We start from the raw sequence: 21940 nt of genomic DNA on the forward strand, positions 1-21940 counted from the left end.
CACAACGTCCATTTCTTGGTATTAAATATGACGTGATGACTGACTGATAAATCTGTACATACGTCAAGAAGTAACTCCAGGGGCCGAGCTGACATGTCATTGGCATAGACTGATAACAAAATACCCGTGATATTACAGCCAAGGCAAGCTCGAAACAGAGCAATGTCTATCTCGTGAACATAAAAAGAGCATCAAAAGGAATATGAACACAGTTCAGATTATACCCACCATTCGAGTAATAACTATTTATATCAACATCAGAGAAATTATTACAATCAATATAACAATATTTGTCTTGGTTCAAATTAATACTTAGACCGGGTCGTGACTTCCAATTTAACATAACGCGCAAAGGGCGATGGTCAGAAGACATAAAGCTCGCAGACATCATTTACCGAATTAAAACGTTTGTGCATACACGATGATCTAACCAACAGGTGGACGTAAGAGCCTAGCCTACATGCGTGAAAGCAGTTGTAGGCAAACATTTAACATCAACAATACTAAGATCAAAAAGAGTCACAAAACTAAATAAGCTCTTTACCGAATTCCTTTCTAGTGGGATCATTCCAGTCACCTGTCACCATGACATTGAGAATAGGAAATTCGTTTATAATGGTTTTTATTTTGATTGATTGATAATCGCTGAGAAGTGGTTTGTTATCTGTGTTATCAGCAGGTAACACAGGCGAGGAGTAGTTGCGAGTGTTTGAACTCGAAACTTATTCCAAGCAGATTCGATCGTTCGGACTACAAACTTATTTCAATCAATCTGTGATCATCATACTCGATTATGTCCGCAAATTTGCCTGGAGATGTTCGCTACAAGAGTGCAGTTCCACAAGGTCTACCTTGAGACGGCTTTGCCTAATTCATATCTGCAATGCCTCAACCATAGAAATCTTTGTGTATCACGTTTAGCACAGAGCATTCAGGCGCATACAGCCAAGTTCCCTTGTCTTTCTATCATGGGTATTTTAGATTGACCTGCTTTCTGGGTTCGCGGTGACAACAACTGGTCAACGAGATGCTTCAGTATCTTTGAATTGCACTTGTCTTCCACAAATATGGTGTGTATATTTGTGCAATACGTGTTAGAAAGAGCAGTGGTTTTCCTCAGGCAATCAAGTATCCTCCACTAATAAAACTACCATCATATAAGTGAAAATTCGTCAGTGCAGTGTTAAACACCAAATAAATAAATATGTCAAATATAAGACAATCCATCCTGTCACACAGCACTGACATCCAAGATACCGAGAGCAATCATGTTGGGTGGACACTCAACCAACTAATGAGATGAACTGATGATGTTTTATTATCGTGTTATTTTAAATTATTTTTTAAGATACAATTCTTACATCTAGCAGTTCACGTCTATTTTGTACCAAAAATAAATCAATATGTACAAACAAAATGTACAGTGTGTAATTAAACCTAATTAGGAAGTATAAACAATGTATGCACATGTGGTATGTTCAAGTGTCCATAGACTTCCGCTTGAGAAAGGGTGTTGATAATTAATGTATTTGTATTTGTCATTTGGTGAACTCTATAATATTCTGTAATAAACTACAAGGTAAGTTAAATTGCAGAATAAACATAAATAATTATGTAACTGTTCACATCTCTTGATTGTACCAACACTTGAGCCATAAGCATATGGCACCTCCTTATACACACGGTAAACAACAAATCTGATTTATTTATTTATTTTATTGGTGTTTTACACTGTACTCAAGAATATTTCACTTATACGACAGCAGCTAGCATTATGGTGGGTGGAAACCGGGCAGAGCCCGGGGGAAACCCATGACCATCTGCAGGTTGCTGCCAGACCTTCCCACGTATGGCCGGAGAGGAAGCCAGCATGAGTATACATCTATCTATAAACAGGTCACTAACCTGTAAAAGGGCTAATTATTACATAAAATCAGAGCAGAGAAAAAAAGAACACAAAATAATCCCCTTCAGGTGCAAAAATATACTGAAATCCAAAGTACATCTTTTGCTCAGAAGTATATAAGATGAAATACAGAAACCAAGTCCTTTAAACTTGAAAGGGCCATAAATATGCAGAAACCAATGCATCGGCCACTAAAATAACAGATGTATATCTACAGTTGGTGGGGACATTGTCTATAAAATTCAGTTAAATCCTATGTATATTTTTTGCTAGGACACATTGACAAGAACAACATATAAACAAATACATAAGACAATGTGACATAAGACATCTGTGATATCTGCTTCCCAAACTAGAGTCAATTTTGAATACAAAAATATCACATGCAAATCTACAAATTGCAAGCATGTTTTTAGCTGGGATGCTCTGACTAAAAATTATTCATTGACAAGAAGTTATTATGCTATGACAGATGGACAGATAAACACAGTAACAAACTAATGGCAATGTTTACATGTAAATACATGTATGACCATGGGGATAAAAATATTTCACCGTTATTGAAAACTCACAAACATGACCTGTGAAGTTATTATTTGATCAGATGTTTTTTTAATAAAAAAGACACAGTCAAGAGCAAACAACAAATCCGAAGTTAACAAGTAAAACAGGAACAGGAACAGAGCTATTTGTCTAAAAATTGCAGGGAATCTACATCATTTTGTTGAGGCTCTTCAATGGCAAAAGATCTCAACAGAAATTACTGGTACAGTACATGTTGCATGAAGAGGAAATGTTTTACTTGTGAACTTTTGTATCAAGCAATTAAACAACATTATCAACTGAACAGAGCCAATCTAGATGTAGTTTTATAAAAAAAAAATCATGAACATTTATTGTATGCTGAACAGAAAAAAAAACCCTGCAATACTAACAGTCAATTTCTTTGCGCTTTAAACAAAGCAAAAGTATGTCTTAATGCCTAAAATATGAGCTGTATATGTTCTTACCCTGACATATTTACTGCAAAAAATTGTATCACATGATCAGCAAAATTAGCAACAATGGGCACCACTAGTAGAAACAAAAAGTTTGTTGGAATTGTAAGGTCTCCTGTTCCTGTGCCCCTCCTCACTGTAAACTGTTTGGACAAGGTAGAAGGATGACAGTTAACTGTGCAAAAGCATGTGGTGCCAAGTTGTGTATCTTAGGAACCTCAGCTGAAGCTTTCCTTTATTGTGCTCGATTGCAGACTTTTAACATTTGAACTTTTGATGCTTTTTGGAAATTTGAATGCAGTGTTTATTACTAATATTTTTTTTAGTATTTGAAAAAGAATCATATTGAATCTGTTTGATCAACTTAATCAGCAAGCATTATATGGTCATGGCTTTTGTGGTCGTTTTGAGTTACCCTCTGGTTTCATGCATTATTCAGCATCTCCAAACCAGGCATAACTGTGTAGTCCTGGACACTGGCAGCCCATGCATTATCTCCCTTCATCAACTGTCAAGCGTGCCTGTAGTAGGACTTGAATGTAAAAACCTCCTCCAAACTGTTAGAGCTACGTGATTGGTTAGTTGCCAACTCCACAAACCACTATTAAAATTCATACAGATCAGCTGACACCTGCCCTGAGCTTTGGTTGGGTGTCGCAGCAGGTTTTTCTCCCATCTATCACACAATGACATGCCAGCAGGTGCTATGTTGTAACCAGTGATACAGGTCAGTATGTGTGGTAAGTCAGCAATCTGTAGAAATTAGCCAGTTGAAGGGGAGTCAGAGGTTTGTGTAACCTCTTGGCTGATGACAGCATTCCATACTTCTGTCGCTCCAGGCCACGTCTGTGCCAAGCATCATGATTCTTCTTCCTGAGCCACCTGTTCAAAGAAAAGCAATCAATGAACTACGCCAAGCAGTATGCAACTACATTCACTCATAAGAGTAATAAAGTAAAGTACTACACAGGAGACAAGTCTATTGGATAAAACAGATGCTAGATTGGTTTCCATGGTTATACATGCAGTAGTTTCCTGAAACTTCCTTACAATGGGGAAATCGTAAAACCTTAGCTGTGACAAGAAGCTCTTTAAATCCTTCTCTCCATCCATTGGTTGGTCTGTCAGTCCAATTTTTGACAGCCTATATCTTTTAACTTCGGTCAGATGGTCAACTATTTGACATCCTATCTTTTAGCATGGACAAGTCAGTCATCTGTTTGACATCCTATCTTTCAGCATGATTTAGTCACTCAATTCTTTGACGTCCTATCTTTCAGCATGGATAAGTCTGTCCAATTTTTGACATCCTATCTTTCAGCATAGGCAAGTCAGTCAACTGTTTGACATCCTATCTTTCAGCATGATCTTGTCAGTCAACTGTTTGACATCCTATCTTTCAGCATGGGCAAGTCAGTCAACTGTTTGACATCTATCTTTCAGCATGGGCAAGTCATTCCAATTTTCGAATCCTGTATTTCCACATGGACAAGTCAGTCCAATTTTTGACACCCTATCTATTAGTATGAGCAAGTCAGTCCAAGTTTTGACATTCTATCTTTTAGCATGGACAAGTCAGTCATCTGTTTGACATCCTTTCTTTCAGCATGATTTAGTCACTCAATTCTCTGACGTCCTATCTTTCAGCATGGATAAGTCTCTCCAATTTTTGACATCCTATCTTTAAGCATAGGCAAGTCAGTCCACTGTTTGACATCCCATCTTTCAGCATGATCTTGTCAGTCAGCTGTTTGATATCCTATCTTTCAGCATGGACAAGTCAGTCAACTGTTTGACATCCAAATTTTTCAGCATGGTCTAGAAAGTCCAGTTTTTGACATCCCATCATTTAACATGGGCTATTCAAATAACAAGGGGCCTGTGTGCATTGACTTATTGCTGGATGTTCCAGCTCTTGCAAATTTACTGCCTGTGAATCCGTGAGTAATAGCAAGTTGTTTTAGCACAAGTGAGTATACTGACTGTCTAAAGGCTTGGTCACACTCTTTTTGAGATCGGCATGGCTGACTACATCTTCTCTCTTCCTCCTCTCTCTGCTTCAGTAGCTTCTCTCTCTTATTCTGCTCCTTCTTCACCTGAAGCCACTCCCTAAAGTAGCTTCTCTGATTGCTCTCCTGAATACACAAAACACAATCGATATTTAGAGTCAATGCGAAAGATAAACAGTTAAACTTAATCAAATGCTCTTTTACCAGCCTTAGAAGAAAAAATAATCATACATAAATATCAAAATGTTTTGAGACACAGGCAAAATAGACCAGTAATGAAACAGTTCAAGCGATGGTGGCATTTTACGAGATAATGTACAAGGGGAAACAATCCAACTTCATTGTCTTAGATCGTACAGAACTGTCTCATAATGAAAAACACCTTAGAAACATGATGACATTTATCAAAATGGAAGAGAAAAACAGCAAACCTTGGTACCGCAGATTAATTTTTAGTCACAAGATGAAAGCAAACTAAAGGGAGACATTTTAATGGGACTGGTCAAACTTAATGTTTTATCAGTTCTTGCTCAAAGTTATAAATAAAAAATCTGGCTGTCCTCCATTACACTGGTTTAATTACCGCAGTCCAAAGAACAAGAGGTTACCCTCTAACTAAGCATACATTTACAATATTAGAAATGTAAGATTTCCACATAAAAATGTCACACACTAGGTTGGTATTTTTGTAAATCACAACTCATACCTTCTCTTGACTGTCATACCTCTACACTGTTCATGGTTAACTGGCCTAAGCATGATGAAAAAGCTTGACTTTCAATCAATGTATGAGAGCCTAATGCTAACAGTATGTCATAAAATGTTGCAATTAGATCTGATGTGTAATTCTTAATTCGATACTCTCAATATTAATATCTCTATCAACTAAAAGTACTCCACTGATCGATGCCTCTTCGTACTGAGATGTTAACTGTAAAGTTTTGGAAGTTTTAACATGTCTGTAAGGCTCAGTTTATAAATTATTGTAAATTTTCTCCCAAAATGACAAAATCTACACCTGCACAGTATGTCATTAAACACCTCCTATCAGATATACTGATCAGTGAACTGTAAGGTCATGCCACTTTATGTATCTTAGGCACAAATGTCCTTTTCCAAACTGCTGCAAATGGTCGTGGGTTTTCCACGAGCCCAGTTTCCTCCCACCATAATGCTGGCCGCAGTTGAATAAGTGAAATATTCTTCAGTATCCTTCAAAATAAATACAGAAATAAATCTTTTCTCCTGCAGTGGTATGCTTCTCAGTACATCTCATGATGAACAATTATTTCTTTGAATACACACTGCACGTTTTTTGTAAGCCTACCTCACGCTTTGTTTCCTGGGAATTAGTCCTTATTTTACAAGCTGAATTTTGTTTCCGTTTCAACCATGCATCAAATGCTTCTTCATTTTCCTTTCGTTTCAAACGATCTTCTTCCTTTTTCTTGGCCTTCATGTTTCTCTCTCTGGATTCTTTTCTCTTGATGCCCTCTTGAAGCTGCTGTTTTTCCTGTTCAGTTAGTCCATATGGTGATACATAGGAGAAATTCTTAAGGCGGAGCCATGCTCTATAACATTGGCTGAATGTGGTCGTTGTGAGGCTGGTCTGACACCACGGTGTCCACCAGGGTGTCCAGAGGATGGTCGAGGGGCAGATGGGGGTCTAGGGCTGACAATCACACTGGATTCTTTGTCAGGTTCATCAGTTTGTACAGTGCTTGATGGCGTTATTTCCTCCCGTTTTTCACGTTGCACACTGGACACATCATTGAACTGCATCTGCATACCCAAATCTCGGGCACGAATGTCATCAGCACTGACAAGTTCAAATTTGCCATCCCGTTCTATGAGGACTTTATGTTTACTTTGACCCTGAGGAGAATCACTGCTGCTGTTGTTGTTAAGAGTTGCCTGTGAATTGTCAGAGGGTTTTGTCAGTCTGTGAATGGAGCTGGGTCTGGGATGGCTCCTCCTCTGCTGAGGGGTCCTCCTCCCACTCTGCAGGGGGCACCACCAAGTCCACAGGGTCTTCTTTGAACATCACTTTGTGTTCTCTCTCGTCAGGCATAGGCTCGCTGGCCAAATCTGCATTCAGCTGTTTGATACGGTCCTTAACATCGTATTCTGGAGGTTCCTCATCTGTAACACGTACATAATATATATTAAAGGCAAAAAACACACTAGCACGGAGTATATGTCAGATGAAAAACCAGTAAAAACTGTGTAAAATGGTTTTAAAACATTAGATTCTATGGTAGTCTGTAGTGAGCCAGAGCATCATTGACGCCACATCCACATTTTTTGCTTGAAATAGTCCCTTTGGTGAATATATGGTGAATATGTACATGAATTTTTATTGATGAAATGTAGCAGCCCATGTGTATTAAGTGGCAAAAAGGCTGATGTGATGTCACTGGTTCCAATATTGCCAGAATACGCCATTGAGAATTCAAATTTTCAAATGCATTTTACTAGGTTGAAAAATTCCCAAAAATAAATCAAACTATTTTTTATGGACAGCGTTTCATATACTTGATGTTACCTTTAATAGCCGTATGTGGGAAGGTCTGCCAGCAACCTGTGGATGGTTGTGGGTTTCCCCCGGGCTGTACCCAGTTTCCACCCACAATAATGCTGGCTGCTGTCGTATAAGTGAAATATTCTTGAGTGCTGCGTAAAACACCAATTTATTTGTTTATTTGATTGTGTTTTACGCTGTACTCAAGAATATTTCACTTATATGACGGCGGCCAGTATTATGGTGGGAGGAAACCAGGCAGAGCCCAGGGGAAGCCCACAACCATCTGCAGGTTGCTGACAGACCTTCCCACGTAGGGCTGGAAAAGAAGCCAGCTTGAGCTGGACTTGAACTCAAAGCGACCGCATTGGTGAGAGACTCTTGGGTCATTACGCTGCGCTAGCGCGCCAACCGACTGAGCCATGGAGGCCCCCAAAACACCAAACAAATAAATAAATAAATAAATTACCTTTAATAGTGTTGCTGTTATTACATCTGCTAATATGTACCATCTAGTGACATGCAATAGTTACAGCACGTGACACAATCGATACAGATTATACTTTTGGTAAGGCAAAGCCCCGAGATGTATTCATATTTGGGAATTGGTAATGGCCACATGACACGTCATGGTATCACAGTTGCTTTCACCCAGGATAAAAAAACTGTCATCACAACAAGCAATGGCAGAACATCTGGCGCGAGGGATAGGCATTAAATGTTTCAGCATGCCAGCCTAATCAAGTGATTAGAAAGTAAATTGGGTACAGCCTCCTTTCATAACCATTGTATGCACATTGCCAGCTCCTTCCATAATCGATGGAGTGCAGTTGTTTAAAAAATAAATATTTCTAGCCATATCAACTGGTCAACTGCTACTTCACCAAAGATATCATACCGTATGAAGACCCACCCAGATACACTGGACTGACAACAGTTCAACCAGCAATTGACTTATCTCCTAACTCTGAGGGCGAAATAAAAAAAGTACCTAGGTGGCCTGTTTTAAAGTCTTAGTTATGACCAGGACGAACAATATCAAGGGATTCACAGCACACCTATATCTCACCTGACTTAGCAGATCGTAAAACTGCATAATGTTCAACTTAGGTGATACATTGAAATACATATGTATGTCAGAGTGACAATGTCCCCTTAATGCTGAACGCCATGCGAGGAAGTTACAGCTTCCTCTTTAAAGGTCTTAGGTGTGATTCGATCCAGGGTTGACCCTGGATCTACAACTCCTGAAGCGGAAGCTCTACCAGCTGTGCTATCCAGGCCCGGTTGCATGTCAGATATTATTCTCAGATATTCACGGATATTATCCATGTGAAATATAGAACTTTGAGAAGAACACCATGATAATGAAATGTGTGGTCAGCTATGAAAAGCATTATTATAATATGTACTTGAATGGTGGTATCTATGAAAATAAAAATAATGACCAAATTGTCATTATTATTAAGGATGTAGCTGTCTAAATGACATACACAAGGTTTTAGACAAATTGGTGAAATACTTTAGCAGGAGTTCCGTGGACAAAATCTGTGTACCTGAACAAGAGTAATTATGAAACTAATGCTAAGTTTCATGGAAATATGTTCAGTACTTTCAAAATCTTAATATATGGAAAAGCACTGACCATTATGCCAAGTACTAAATGGGGGTAATTATGAAAATAATTACTCAATTTCCATTAATCAGCGCAGTAGTTTCTTCGGAGATTCATTGACAAAATCGTAAGTACACACAGACAGAATTAGATGTAACTACTGATCCCAATTAGAAAGATATAACCTGTTTAAACAGCAAGTTATCAGGAGGGCTTCTGAGAAAGGTAAGAATGACTTTAAATCCAACAAAAAAACAATGAATTCACTTACATATCTATGATGACAACTACCAATACATGTTATGCTTGGCACTCCAAATAGCCTATGCCTACAGAGGTCTGTAGCCATGTACAATACAAACACATGTACAATGTGACGTCTGTGTTAGTGTACAGGCATTTACAGTCTATCAGGTTTCAGTTCAGTTAATAGCATTTTATAACTACTGTGTGCCGGTGCTATTGTGAAATTTCAGCTGTATTCCTCTTGTAGCTCTCAGCTATATAATGGCGAGAGCAGATATGGCTGTTTTTGGTGGGTACAAAATGCTTTCGAATTGTGCATCAAATCCAAGCCTTCCTGAGCGCCAAATTATCCGGAATTTGAAAAAAACTCCAAAGTTCTTTGGCAATCTGTTCTACAACTGCATGCAGAACAGCAAACCATTTCAAAGAGAAATTTGATATGCTTGTTGTCACTTTTGTATATTTTTCAGCACCTGAACTAAATGGTGAAGTTCTGGCAAGAAGAGAGTACCAAGTGTTGGCAGAAAAAATGCAAAAACACAGCCTCATTATCTATTGATTTTAAGTGTCATATTACGCTGATGACTGTACCCTTTTTCAATCTTGTTTTACACTTAATTTAACGATATATACCATTCAGACATAGGGAGATGATGAAAAAGTTTGACCTTCAATCAATGTATGAGAGCCTATTATACAGAAGCTAAAAACAAAGCTTAACCAGTCACCAACGCCGACACTGCCACTTCTCTCCCCTCTCACAATATCTCTCCTTACCTCGTACAGGTGAGCTAAAAATGATCATATTATTCACCTATGGGCATATTCTGTGCTTCCAAGTGCCCCAACTAGATCAACTGATTTCAACCTACAAAGTATTATTAAATATTAATATAACTTAAATTTTCATTTATAGATACGTTACTTTTGGTTGTTGAGATTTGCCACAAACAGCATAAGTAGAAGCTAGCACATGTGATGTTCAACTACCTGGAAAACCCTCTGTTTCTGCTATAAGCTGCTCCAGCTCATGACTGGCCCGTTTTTGGTCCTCCGTCAACTCATACTCATGGTCATCATCATTGTCAGAGGACATGTCTCCCTCCGTGACAGAGTGGGGTGACTTGACCTGGGAACCACTCTCAGGCAGAATAAATACATCCATGTCTTCAGCCTCACACTTGCCTCTGGGTCTCTCTGATCTATCATCTTTTGTGACCTCTGAGCCTTCACTACACACGCTATCACCTGAATGGGCTTGTGACTTTGTTTCCCCATTATTGACTTTCAGTTGCCCTTTTTCAATGCCTTCTAGTAGCTCATTCAGATCTCTGTCCATGTCATCACTATTTGTCTTGTCCGTCATGATAACCTGTAAAACCAAGAAAAATGAACCAAAAGCGAAATGAGAAATTCATATTGTTTTATACTGTTCATTATTTCATTTACTTAATGTGTGTTAAACACAGTACTCAAGAATTTTTTACTTATACGTTAATGAAGTAAGTTCTGTGGATGGAAGAACTTCGAGTGTCAGGGGTATTCCATCAACCTTTGGCAAGTAATGAGGTTGACACACCCAGTAAGGTTTTATTTAATTCAATTGATTTGAATTGATTCACATTTAATCGGAACATATTTTCTGTTGACTCACAGACCTTCCAAGGGCATCAATGTGGATTGATGTGGATTGACATGGACATACTAGATTCAGTTCAATGCTGTTCCTAAAGTGCAGTTTGGCAGAAATTCTTTCTAATAACATCAATGTATGTCATACTTTCGGTTTAACTTGATAAAATAACTATTATTTATTATTATATAATATTATAAGTTATAATAAAATTGAATTTAGAGGAATGCAACTGTATACCTGCCGATACACCCAATAACCAAACCAATGTACACGTACATCAAATCAAACTGTCACACGAGGTATGTCTGTAGATTGAAACAATGCGCACTGAAGCACATGATAACTGAATCTGGTGTGTGTACAGCCACATTCAATGCGAACCAAGCCCATTCTGTTTCCATTTGTCAACAGCATAACTATCAAAAGTTTCCACAAGTAACAAACTCATTTTTGACAACCCAAATGCCCTTACAAGCACTGTATATTGCTCACTAGGACCAAAGCCCAGATAAAAGTGATAGATGGAGAACTTTTGAGGTTGGCATAAAACAAACACAACATCTGTGTCTTTGCGACACAAAGAAAAAATTAAAACCAAATTTGTTTACTTTTCTGTTGGTTGTAGAATTTCTGTCTGAACTTTTCTCTGAGCTGTCCTCTGCCATAATGTAGGCATCTAATTCCTTGCTAAAGTCGTCATCTACGAAAAGTCGTTTGTCAAAACGCTCCTCCACAGCATTCATGGTTCAACAAATCCTGCAAAGAAATCAAATTCCACAGCATAGTAAGCACAGAAAAACATGTGTACATTTACTGACAGAAGTTAAAATCAAATGTTGTCCATTCATGCAAATAAATTACCTCAGTCACATGCATGAGCTCTTTTTTGGAGTTTGAAACATATCTATATATAACGTACAGAATTAAAACATAACAGTTTGTCATACCGAGAAAAGACCTAATTTTAGGCAGATTGATAAAGTTTTTATAACTGATAGACAATGGCCAAAGATCAGAAACATTATGTGTGAATTTAATATTACGGCTTCAGCCAAGATTTCAAGCATTTCCAAAGTAAACACGAGTGATTTTACCTGCGCTAATACGAATACAGAAAACCTGTGCCTCTAGCTTGTGGGATGTAAGGCGGACGATATTATACTTAGTAACATGTACACATAACATGCATGTTAGTGAAGCCGGAAAGTTTGACTAATTGCCACAAAACATGCACAATCGACAGGTAGACTCGTTACACATCGTGCCCTCACAATTTCCATATGATTCACAGTCACCCGGAACGAACAAGTGCTGACATGACGTAGGTCAGCTCTCCAACTCGTCCTCTAAACCAAGAAACAGGCAATTTGCCAGATGTTACAAATTATACGAATATGGGGTCTACACTCCAGTGTCTAAAGACGAGACGTGTAATTCTAAAAAATATTGTTTAACATCAATAAAATTAAATTACCATGTACAATCCGCTGCCTTGTTAAGCGCTGTGTTGTTGTTGTCTTAATGGCTTTCGGTTTCCCTGGCGATGAGCGCCTTGAAAGAATGAGAGGTTTACGTCATCAAGACGTCACAACCGAGGTAGCTGGTAAAGGGAAATAACTCACCATAAGAGTTTTATGACATGCGCATTATCATGGGAAGCGCTGGGTCCGAAGATTGCAGACGAATACATTGACGGATGTTTTGTCTTGAGAAGACACTTTGCAAGTGACATCGCCTTAAGCAGACGAACGTCGCCACTCAAGAAATTTGAGTGGCTGTGGCTTTCAGTGGTCTCAATAGGAAACAAATTGAACGGTTTCTTTCCGATACGACATAAAGGACATTGCCTACCACAAAAAGATATCTGTCATCTCGAACTCAGTGTCTGTTGTCAAGCCTGTGTTTTGTCATGTTCTGATCGCCCTTTTGACATTAGTTAAGACAGTATACTGCATAGAGTGTGATTTACCCAAGGGTTTAGAGTCTCAGTTATGGTAGAACCAATCTTTGATTATCAGTTTCGTTTGATTTTAATTGGAGACAGTACAGTTGGGAAGTCCTCCCTATTGAAGTACTTCACAGATGGAAAATTCGCAGAAGTTTGTGACCCAACTGTAGGAGTTGATTTTTATGCTCGCTTAATCGAGATAAAACCAGGAGTACGTGTTAAACTACAGCTATGGGATACAGCAGGCCAGGAACGTTTTAGGTACATTACCCTAGCAGTCAATAAAGCCAAAGTTTCCTGTTAATGTGACATATATATATTAGCACCACAGACCCAGGTATATAGAACTATAGGTGTACTGTTATATAAAGATAATATATATAAAGTTTCATCGAGTTCAGGAATAAAGCATTTCTCTGTTGGTCTTACTCTTATCTGTACTTCATGGTGTTCAGCGAGTATCACATTGCCAATTGTTTGTCAAAAATATCCACAATGTGGACAGAATCCATCAACATGTCAGCAGTTAGATTAGTGATTTATCTGGACACAGGGCTTCTCTTTTCGGTCTGCTCTATCTTATAATATCACCTACATCATATTATGGGATAATGGCAAACTATTGGATATGATACTTGCTGGACACCATGAAGTACAGATGCATGTAAGACTAATGGAGGTATGTTGATGTCTAAACTCAGTGAAACTTTGTTTCCGACCTTGCCCTCCTTTATATCACAATACGCATATAGTACTTATCACTAGGTCTGTAGCATCATTGATACAATGGACAACAGGATATCTCCCAAAACAGCAATAATTAGGTGCTGTCTTTACAGGGGAAAAGCCTATTGTCAAGGCATCGATCCCAGTGAGCCTTTCCTTCGGTAATGGTGAACAGCCGCTGTTTCAAGCCAATGAAACCCTTTGTTTTGAAAAAGCCAAATATGTAACAAGATCCCGATTGAACAATACACTGGTTGACCAAGATACTGCCTGTCAGTCACTTCCAGTTCAAAAAGGACCTTCAGTTAATAACTGCCAGACCACAGTTGAATTTTGAGTTCCAACATGGTATGAGATTAACTCACAATGTTATTCAATACCCATATTCATGCTCATACTTTTTTTAATTCAGCACCCAGTGTTTCCATTTTGAGCTTAGCCCTAGTGTGTCCTGACTTGTTCAAGCCAAGAATGTGACCTTTCCCACAACCATATCAATGTCATATGAACAGTTATCTGGTGGTATTATTTGTCAGTTAGTGTATATTTCTTTCTTTCAGATCCATTACGAGGTCATACTACAGGAATTCTGTTGGGGCATTACTAGTGTATGATATAACCAAGCGTAAAAGCTTTGAGAATTTAGGCGAGTGGCTTGAAGAATCTAAGATGCACATAGAGCCTCACCAAGCGGTATATGTAATAGTGGGCCACAAGGCAGATATGGATGCGGAGAGGAAAGTAACCAGTAGAGAGGGAAGACAGTTTGCTGATATTAATGGACTGAAGTTTCTTGAAACATCGGCCAAAACTGGTCAGAATGTGGAGGAGGCTTTTCTGACTGTGGCTAGAGATATTTATCAGTTATTAGAAGAAGGCAAAATACAAGTAGAAGAAGGATGGGATGGAGTGAAAAACGGATTTGCTCGGCCAAGAGAGTCATTCCAGCTGATGGAGGGAGAGGCAGAGGGTGGAGGCTGCTGTTGATAGTCCAGTCAGACCGAGGGGCTGGGAGCAGTATTGTGTGGGTTGTGCAATAGCCGGCTGCCTGTTGGAAGCATAGTGCACTCGCATTTGTTGTGCATGTAAATGTGTGGTGTATGCAGGGGATACAAGCCCCGCTTGATTACTGTGGACTTCTAGTCATGCTTTATACACGGTATTTTGACTTCATACAAATTTTCCTTTGGATATTGAGTGGATAAATATTTCATGGAAATCTGCATTTGTTTTTAAATGATGAAACCTTCTAAACAATAATCTTTACTAATATCTAGTAATTTTATTACCCACTTATACAAGGTTTGAAACAGGTTCTGTTAACAAACAGTTCAGCTTTTGAAATTTCCATTTGAAAAATTAGATAATGAATGTAAATGTTTGCAAAGAAACCATAGATCATTTTATTATTAATCCTCTCAATAATTTGTTACAAAGTTCAAATGTGGTGCAAAGTTGTCTACTTTGGTTTCAACATTGATACCAACAGTATTGGTACAACTTAATGTGTAGTGAAGTGCTCTTGTGTTTGCTGCATTGTCACATAAGCTTGTACAAATACTGGAGACAGGAGCACAAAATCAACTGAATATTGCCTTAGTATGATGACATACAAGTCTTGTGATGAATTTAGTTCTGACAGATTTAATTAAAACCTGCTTACAGTTATCAGGATTGTGCCTATATGCTTGGTGTCAAGGTCAAATTCACATATAAGAGAGAATGAAAAGTACTTGTTTCAAGTACTTGTTATTTTTGCACTGTCTGTGGATGTACGTGTACCACCCAGGGCAGTGGATTCTCCAAAACTTTGTATGTCTTTGGGATTTTCAGTTATTGCCAGAGTGCAAAATGTATTATTGGTCTCTACATTTTTATACAAAAGTATTTGTGCCATTTATAATATGTGTGCTATTTTGATTTTGAAGAGAAACCAATGCTTTTGTAAACATGAAATATTTATTTCTTGTCTTGCCTTAAAGCAACAGAGAATGTGGAACCTTTCCCATTTAATTAACTTGGGCTTTGAAATGGCAATTTTTGAGCAAACCAGTAATGTAGTTCTCATGTATTATGAGGAAACACTGGTCATCCTAGTTGCCATTCCATGGGAAAACATACTCTATTGAGGTGAGACAAAGGTTCAAGGTTACCATGTCTAATTAACAGAAAATTTTGTGAGCATTATTGTAATAATATTGGATACAATTTACAACCTTGAAATAACTTTCTGGAAAATAAGTATCAAGAAATCATGGTAAATAATGCTATGTAAAACTTTTTCTTTGCTTTTCTTACAGTGCTATTCATGCTATAAATTTTAAATTGCTATCATAGCATATACATACGCAGATTGCAATTACTGGGAGCAAGATTGGCGTGTGATGACGGCGCCTAAATTTGTTTGTGCCAAAATACAATTTGACAAACTTTTTGGAAAGTGTCCGTCTGGTACATGTGTTTGGAATTCACAATGCCAGAGTTTCCATCTGGGGTAGTCCAATGAAATAGCTTGATTAGTCGTCTGAATCTGGGAGCTTGCCAGACTCCATTTCCTGGTTTTATGTAAAGGTCTGTTCTGGGTCTGTCATGTCTGAATTGCCAATATTACACTATTGAGATCACCTGGTCAAACCCAGCACCTGCTCAGTGTTGGTCAATTAGCTGATGGTTTCCTGTACCAAGGTTTTCCTCTGTCTATATTAACCTGACTGCCATCTTCCAAGTCAATTATTCCTTAGTGCCCAAACTAAATAAGTAAATAAATTAATAAACTAATGACACATTTAAATTTTATGGAAAACCGGTTGATATACTATGTAAGAAATACGATGTAAGAAATCAGTTGGATTATTTATTATTTATTGTTGGATTATATTTTTTATGTGAAGCAAAGTGCTGTGAGAAAGACTGCCTATTATACTGCCGGTATGTGTTTATGACTGAAAATCCCTTCAATGGTTGTCCGGCACCTTTTACTCCACCTTTTTATTGTTTTATTTACATGTGTTTTTCCTGCTATTTGTCTTTAAGGTTTTTAAGAGATATTCCCTACCAAGTTTTTCACCTACTGAACATGTAGGTTACTAAAATGTTCCAGTGGTAACACCTGTCCATTGTTTGTAGTTCACTTTGTGTTGTGCCTGTTATTTTATTTCTTTACACCCAGTCTTCATTGATTGTTGTAAATTTAAATTAATACTTTGAGGTCTCTTTTTGTTTTAACAATGTGTTTAAGTTTGCCAAGTAAGTTGATTTGAATTGGATGCCATACGAATTTAACACATGATCCCATTATAGTATATGTGAGTCCCGTCCTTGTTCTTGTTAAATTGATTTGGAAATATCTATAATTTTGTTTTTCCTGATTTTATTTACTTTGTTTAAATAGTGTATTCATGCAATTAGTTATGCCCGGCCAAAATTAAGCAGAGAAGATAAGAAAAAATTAACTTAATCACTTACATATGTAATTATTTTATTGCATACCAGGGAAGGCCTGCCAGCAACTTGCACTTGGTTGTGGGTTCCCCTGGGCTGTGCCCGGTTTCCTCCCACCATAATACAGGCTGCCGTCGTATAAGTGAAATATTCTTGATTATGACACCAATCAGATACATAAATAAATGAATAAATAATTTTTATTGCAATTCATGTGCAGCTTTTTAGAATTGTGGCTTGCTTCCTTATATTGATGATTAATGTTACTCATTAATCTTTTATCATTTTTTAAGGCTTTTTATGCTTATATATATATGTATTACATATATTTATATTACTTACTGCTGCAGTTCTCCAACATGTTCTACAGTATGTTCTGATATGTTATAAGTTAGGCAGTAATATCAGTACCCTTGAAGTGCAGCAAACCCCAAATGGTATGTGCATGTTAGTAGTATTGCAAGAGATGTGAGATGGTAGGAATTCTGGGCCAACTTTTTGCAAAACTCTCTTGATGAACTTCTTTGTTAAATCACGTCATCTTTTGGTGCTTGAAAAAATTTTGATTGTTGAAAAATTTGATTTACCAAGTTTTGCGAAAGTGGACCCTGATTCCTTTCTTGTGTGATTAACACAGCATGGAATTATAATGGTGCCATTCTTCAACCTTATATACAGTTAAGTATGTATATATTTTGGTTGATTAAGTTTGTATTTACTCAATTTCGTATGCACAATTTATAAAAAAAAAACATAACTAAGGTGTGATAACATTGTGATCTATGCTTTTGGTGTGTTATTGTCTTGAAAATTAACATTGTCTTGTTCATAGAGCCATATATCCTTACGTCATGATGTCCAAGTTAAGTGTAAAATAAATGCAGATGTGTATATAAGCAAACAATTATCTGGAAATGTTTAAATTTAACCACAGAGCGATCTAAGGACCACATATTCAGACTGATAGAAATGAAAAAAAAAAGCATAATGACATCATTAATCATGCATCCAGTATGAATAATGGTTAGGTCTTCATACAGTCTTTCTTGCCTCAATTGCACGCCTGTTAGCTTTGGATCTTCCTGTTCTGTATTTATACTTATTATGAGGATTTTTCTTGTCTTGCTGTTGCTGGAAGCCACTGAAACTGAGGAGTAAAATAATTTGCACTATTTGTGAAACAATATAGAATGCTACATTAATTGGCGTGTGTAACTGTGGGTGTAAATTACTTGTAATATGTGCCATTTGGTCTGCGCAATTAAACCTCTCTTAAGAAAACTTTCACATTTTGCTGCGTGTGGGAAAAATTATTTATCAAATTATGTGTAGTATATATATTCTGAATGCTAAAAGACTGCTGATTTCAAAAAGATTTTCAAAATTTATTGTCTCTTTCATGTTAGTGAAAATAAAGAGAAAATTGTTAAAAACCAAGGGCTGGTCTTCTAGTACTCTCAGTTGAAGCCAAAATGGCTATGTGGATAAGGCAGTGATGTCAATATGCTTATAAGAATTATGAATATGATTGCTTGATTTCAAATGCATCCTGCATTTATGTGTGATCGTCAGATGTTGGACCTACTTGCCCATTATGTTTGAACAGTGCTCATCCACAAAATATACCAGCAAAACGTAATTAACGTGTGGATTGGACATGGATCAGTATTTAGGTATACTAACTGTAAACACTGATCATGTTGATTTGGTTTTGATTTCATCTTGCTTCCAGTTGTTACAGCCAGTAAAATGCTAATATTCTCTGCAGTGTTATATTATTGTTGTGCCAAATTCACAAGGGTACATTGCTTTCATGAAGCATTAGTTGTCTCTTACTTGACAATAGACCACAGGGCATATTTAGCATATAATCTGTACTTAGCATAGTATGGACTTCCTGCTTTGTAGACATGTCAGCTTTCATTTCACCAGTTGCAACTGTGAAAACAAATCTTTTCGGCTTCATTAATACTGAGAGAGAGAGTACAGCAAGTCTTGCATATGTATATTGTGAAATTCGAAATTTTGTATTCTTAATATATAGCACTTCAGTTTTTGACCTCGAGTTTGAATTTCTTGAGAAAGTGGGTTTTTTTGTTGTATCGGGAAAGGCAAGTTGTCTATTGGCTGTATTATCATTCTGTTTATACATACATGTAGGCCTATAATGTATAATCACGTGACCTTATGAGTTTGAAGCATACTGGTATATGTATATTGAAACATTGATTCAAGATGAAAATATATGTTCACTTGTGAATCCTGACTTTTGTGTTTGGACTTCCTTTATGCTCAACAAAGTTTTATTTCAGGGTACCACATCTGTAGTTTATCTGAAGTTTGACCTATAAAACTGCACATTCGGAAGCACACATACTGTAGACCTCAAAATGATACTTTTGATGCGAACACTTAAGGTTTTGTTATATTTATTTATTTATTTGATTGGTGTTTTACAAGGTACTCAAGAATATTTCACTTATATGACGGCAGCCAACATCATGGTGGGAGGAAGCCGGGCAGAGCCCGGGGGAAACCCACGACCATCTGCAGTTGCTGAAGACCTTCCCACTTATAGCCGGTGAAGAAGCCACCATGAGCTGGACTTGAACTCACAGCGACTGCATTAATGAGAGGCTCCTGGGTCATTACACTGCACTAGCGCGCTAACCAACTGAGCCACAGAGGCCCCAAGATTTTCAATGAAACTTCACAAAAAAAAAAAAAAGCTACTGTAAGATGGATGAATTAATAAGAATCAAGCTAAATTTTAGGTGAAATACAGTGGGCCCTGATGGCTTTGGTAGTCTGTGTGCATGCATCTCTATGGCTCCCTCAGTGCAGGTACTCTTGTCTGTCACATACATGTAACTCCCAGAGATATAGGGCCACAGATTTAATGTTTGGTGATGAGATGCCTGTACCATTGAAATGATAACTTGTGATTCGTGTTAATTAGATCAAATTAGATTAATTAGTTTCTATAGTTACCAGATTGTCATTTACTTATGGGTCACTCTGGAAACAGGTATATGACTAGATGTGGGTTGTCACAGTAAGTCCCAGAGCTCTAGGGAAAAGGTTTTAGTTTATTGATGGGCAAAAATTTCTGAAACTTTGTGATAAAATCCACATTCACCCAGTTTGTAGATTGCCATATTAATCTGGTTCGCATTTCAAGTTTTTTCAGTTTATTCTACTTCAGGTATAGGTTTGTGTCTATACAACATGGAAAATACATTCTTAGACATGGATGAATACGGTATATATTGGCAAGACAATGTCACAAACAACCTAAAATCCACAGCTGAACAATCTGGTGAAAGCTGCATTTGTAAATGTCTGCGTGGGTTGCCAGCTAGTACAAGCTGCTCACAGTGGCACAACAGCATATATATGTATATGTTTGATTAAGCTTGTATTAACTCATATATATACGATTACAGACATCGTATCTTTGAGTGTCTGAAGCTTCTATGTGTCATTAACATACAGCACTACAGTCACCACTAGACTGATTCGTTGCTTATGTTCATAACCTGTTTGGACACGAGTGGATTTGTTTTGCAAGGAGTCTAGGCCTATTTAATAGACTCCTTGGCTGGTTTTATCGAATTCCTGACTTCAAGGAAAATAAATCTTACTTTTGGCCCATTTGTTCAATTAATTAATAGACAAAGATAAGTGCACTGTGATAGGTTGTGTTCTACAGCTTTGTCAGCTGAGAAGGTTTCCTTTAACATAGCAAAACACCAAATTCTAAAACTTAAACTGAGCTTCTGTTTGAAGAGTTGAGAATTGGAGCCAGGAGAAGGATGTGGTTCCCCAGGCAGTTGCAGTTATTTATCCTCTGAGCCCAGACTGGAATCCTCTAGCTACCCTTTATTAAAACCTTATTACTTCTCTTAAATAAGTAATATAGTCATGAGTACCAGTAGCTAGGCTTATAGAACCAATCGAATTTATACAAAATTCATCTCAAATCTGTATTACAGCATATTTGTGGGAGAAATAGTTATACTTGTGAGAAGATCTAATTTATAAACTCAACTAAGAAGAAGTCGGCTCTGTGTGCCAATATTAATAGGTAATTTGTTTTCAAATGTGGAATTCTTAATTTTGTACATACATTTACATGCAGTCCTGGCCATGCAGTGTGTAAACTTGCACTTTAATTCAAGTGAATGAGTGAGTGCTTGGGATTTAACGACGCACTTAGCAATATTTCAGTCCTATCACGATGAAGAGTCCCTAGAGTGCATGTATGTGTAATGTGCCTCCTTGTTGCAAGACAGATTTCCACCGCTCTTTTATCTGGTGCTGCTTCACTGTGACGACTTACCGAAGGCAAGTAAGCCACCCTGCCCGAGCCATTATACTGATACGCCAAGCGAAAAAGTTACAACTTTCTCTTTCAAAGTCTAAAAAGGCTAGGATTGAACAGGATTGACCCTGAATCTACCACTCCTGAAGTGGAAGCTCTACCAGCTGAGCTATCAGGGCTGGTCACTTTAAATCAAGAGCCAGCTATGGACGAAAGCATCAGAGTGGCTTGGGCGACTACAGGTGTGCCACATTAATAAACATTTGTAAATGGGCTTGTGGAAGTAATTTATGGTTGTACATGTATGTGAATATACATTTACGAAATTTGACATGCACTGGTGTTTGAGCAGAATGGATTGCAGCTTTCACTGAATTGTTGGATTAGTCACACTCAATCTCTCACTGTTTGAGCATTGATGACATTAAAGGAGAAGAAAACTTAAAAATATGACACTATGGGCTGAAAAGCGCGCATTTTTTCCTATCTGGTAGTACCTGCTGCATAATTTTGCGATTTTTCCTTGCCATACACGTAAAGCCTGAAAACGGCAAAGCTGGCATAAATCAC

At 37.6% G+C, this 21940-nt stretch overlaps 2 protein-coding genes across 2 annotated transcripts; one reads left to right on the top strand and one right to left on the bottom strand.

The window, feature by feature from the left end:
* Positions 1-1335: 1335 nt before the first annotated feature.
* LOC135481824 (coiled-coil domain-containing protein 181-like) lies at positions 1336-12466 on the bottom strand. Its single transcript, XM_064761548.1, is given in 8 exon segments — positions 1336-3786; positions 4888-5039; positions 6241-6461; positions 6464-6845; positions 6847-7055; positions 10286-10667; positions 11540-11687; positions 12406-12466. Coding segments are annotated over 7 exon segments (1635 nt in total). The 5' UTR covers positions 11675-11687; positions 12406-12466; the 3' UTR covers positions 1336-3632.
* Positions 12467-12605: 139 nt separating this feature from the next.
* LOC135481755 (ras-related protein Rab-39B-like) lies at positions 12606-16452 on the top strand. Its single transcript, XM_064761434.1, has 2 exons — positions 12606-13140; positions 14166-16452. Exons 1-2 carry the CDS (start codon positions 12923-12925, stop codon positions 14590-14592), a joined length of 645 nt encoding a protein of 214 aa, XP_064617504.1. The 5' UTR covers positions 12606-12922; the 3' UTR covers positions 14593-16452.
* Positions 16453-21940: the final 5488 nt, after the last annotated feature.

The sequence above is a fragment of the Liolophura sinensis genome, chromosome 1 (assembly GCF_032854445.1).
Source record: "Liolophura sinensis isolate JHLJ2023 chromosome 1, CUHK_Ljap_v2, whole genome shotgun sequence".
In the NCBI taxonomy this organism is placed as follows: Eukaryota; Metazoa; Mollusca; class Polyplacophora; order Chitonida; family Chitonidae; genus Liolophura; species Liolophura sinensis.

Coding starts and splice junctions, on each gene's coding strand:
- LOC135481755 (XM_064761434.1), top strand. CDS start 12,923: ATGGTAGAACCAATCTTTGATTATCAGTTTCGTTTGATTTTAATTGGA. Junction 13,141..14,165: donor GCAGGCCAGGAACGTTTTAG/GTACATTACCCT, acceptor TCTTTCTTTCAG/ATCCATTACGAGGTCATACT.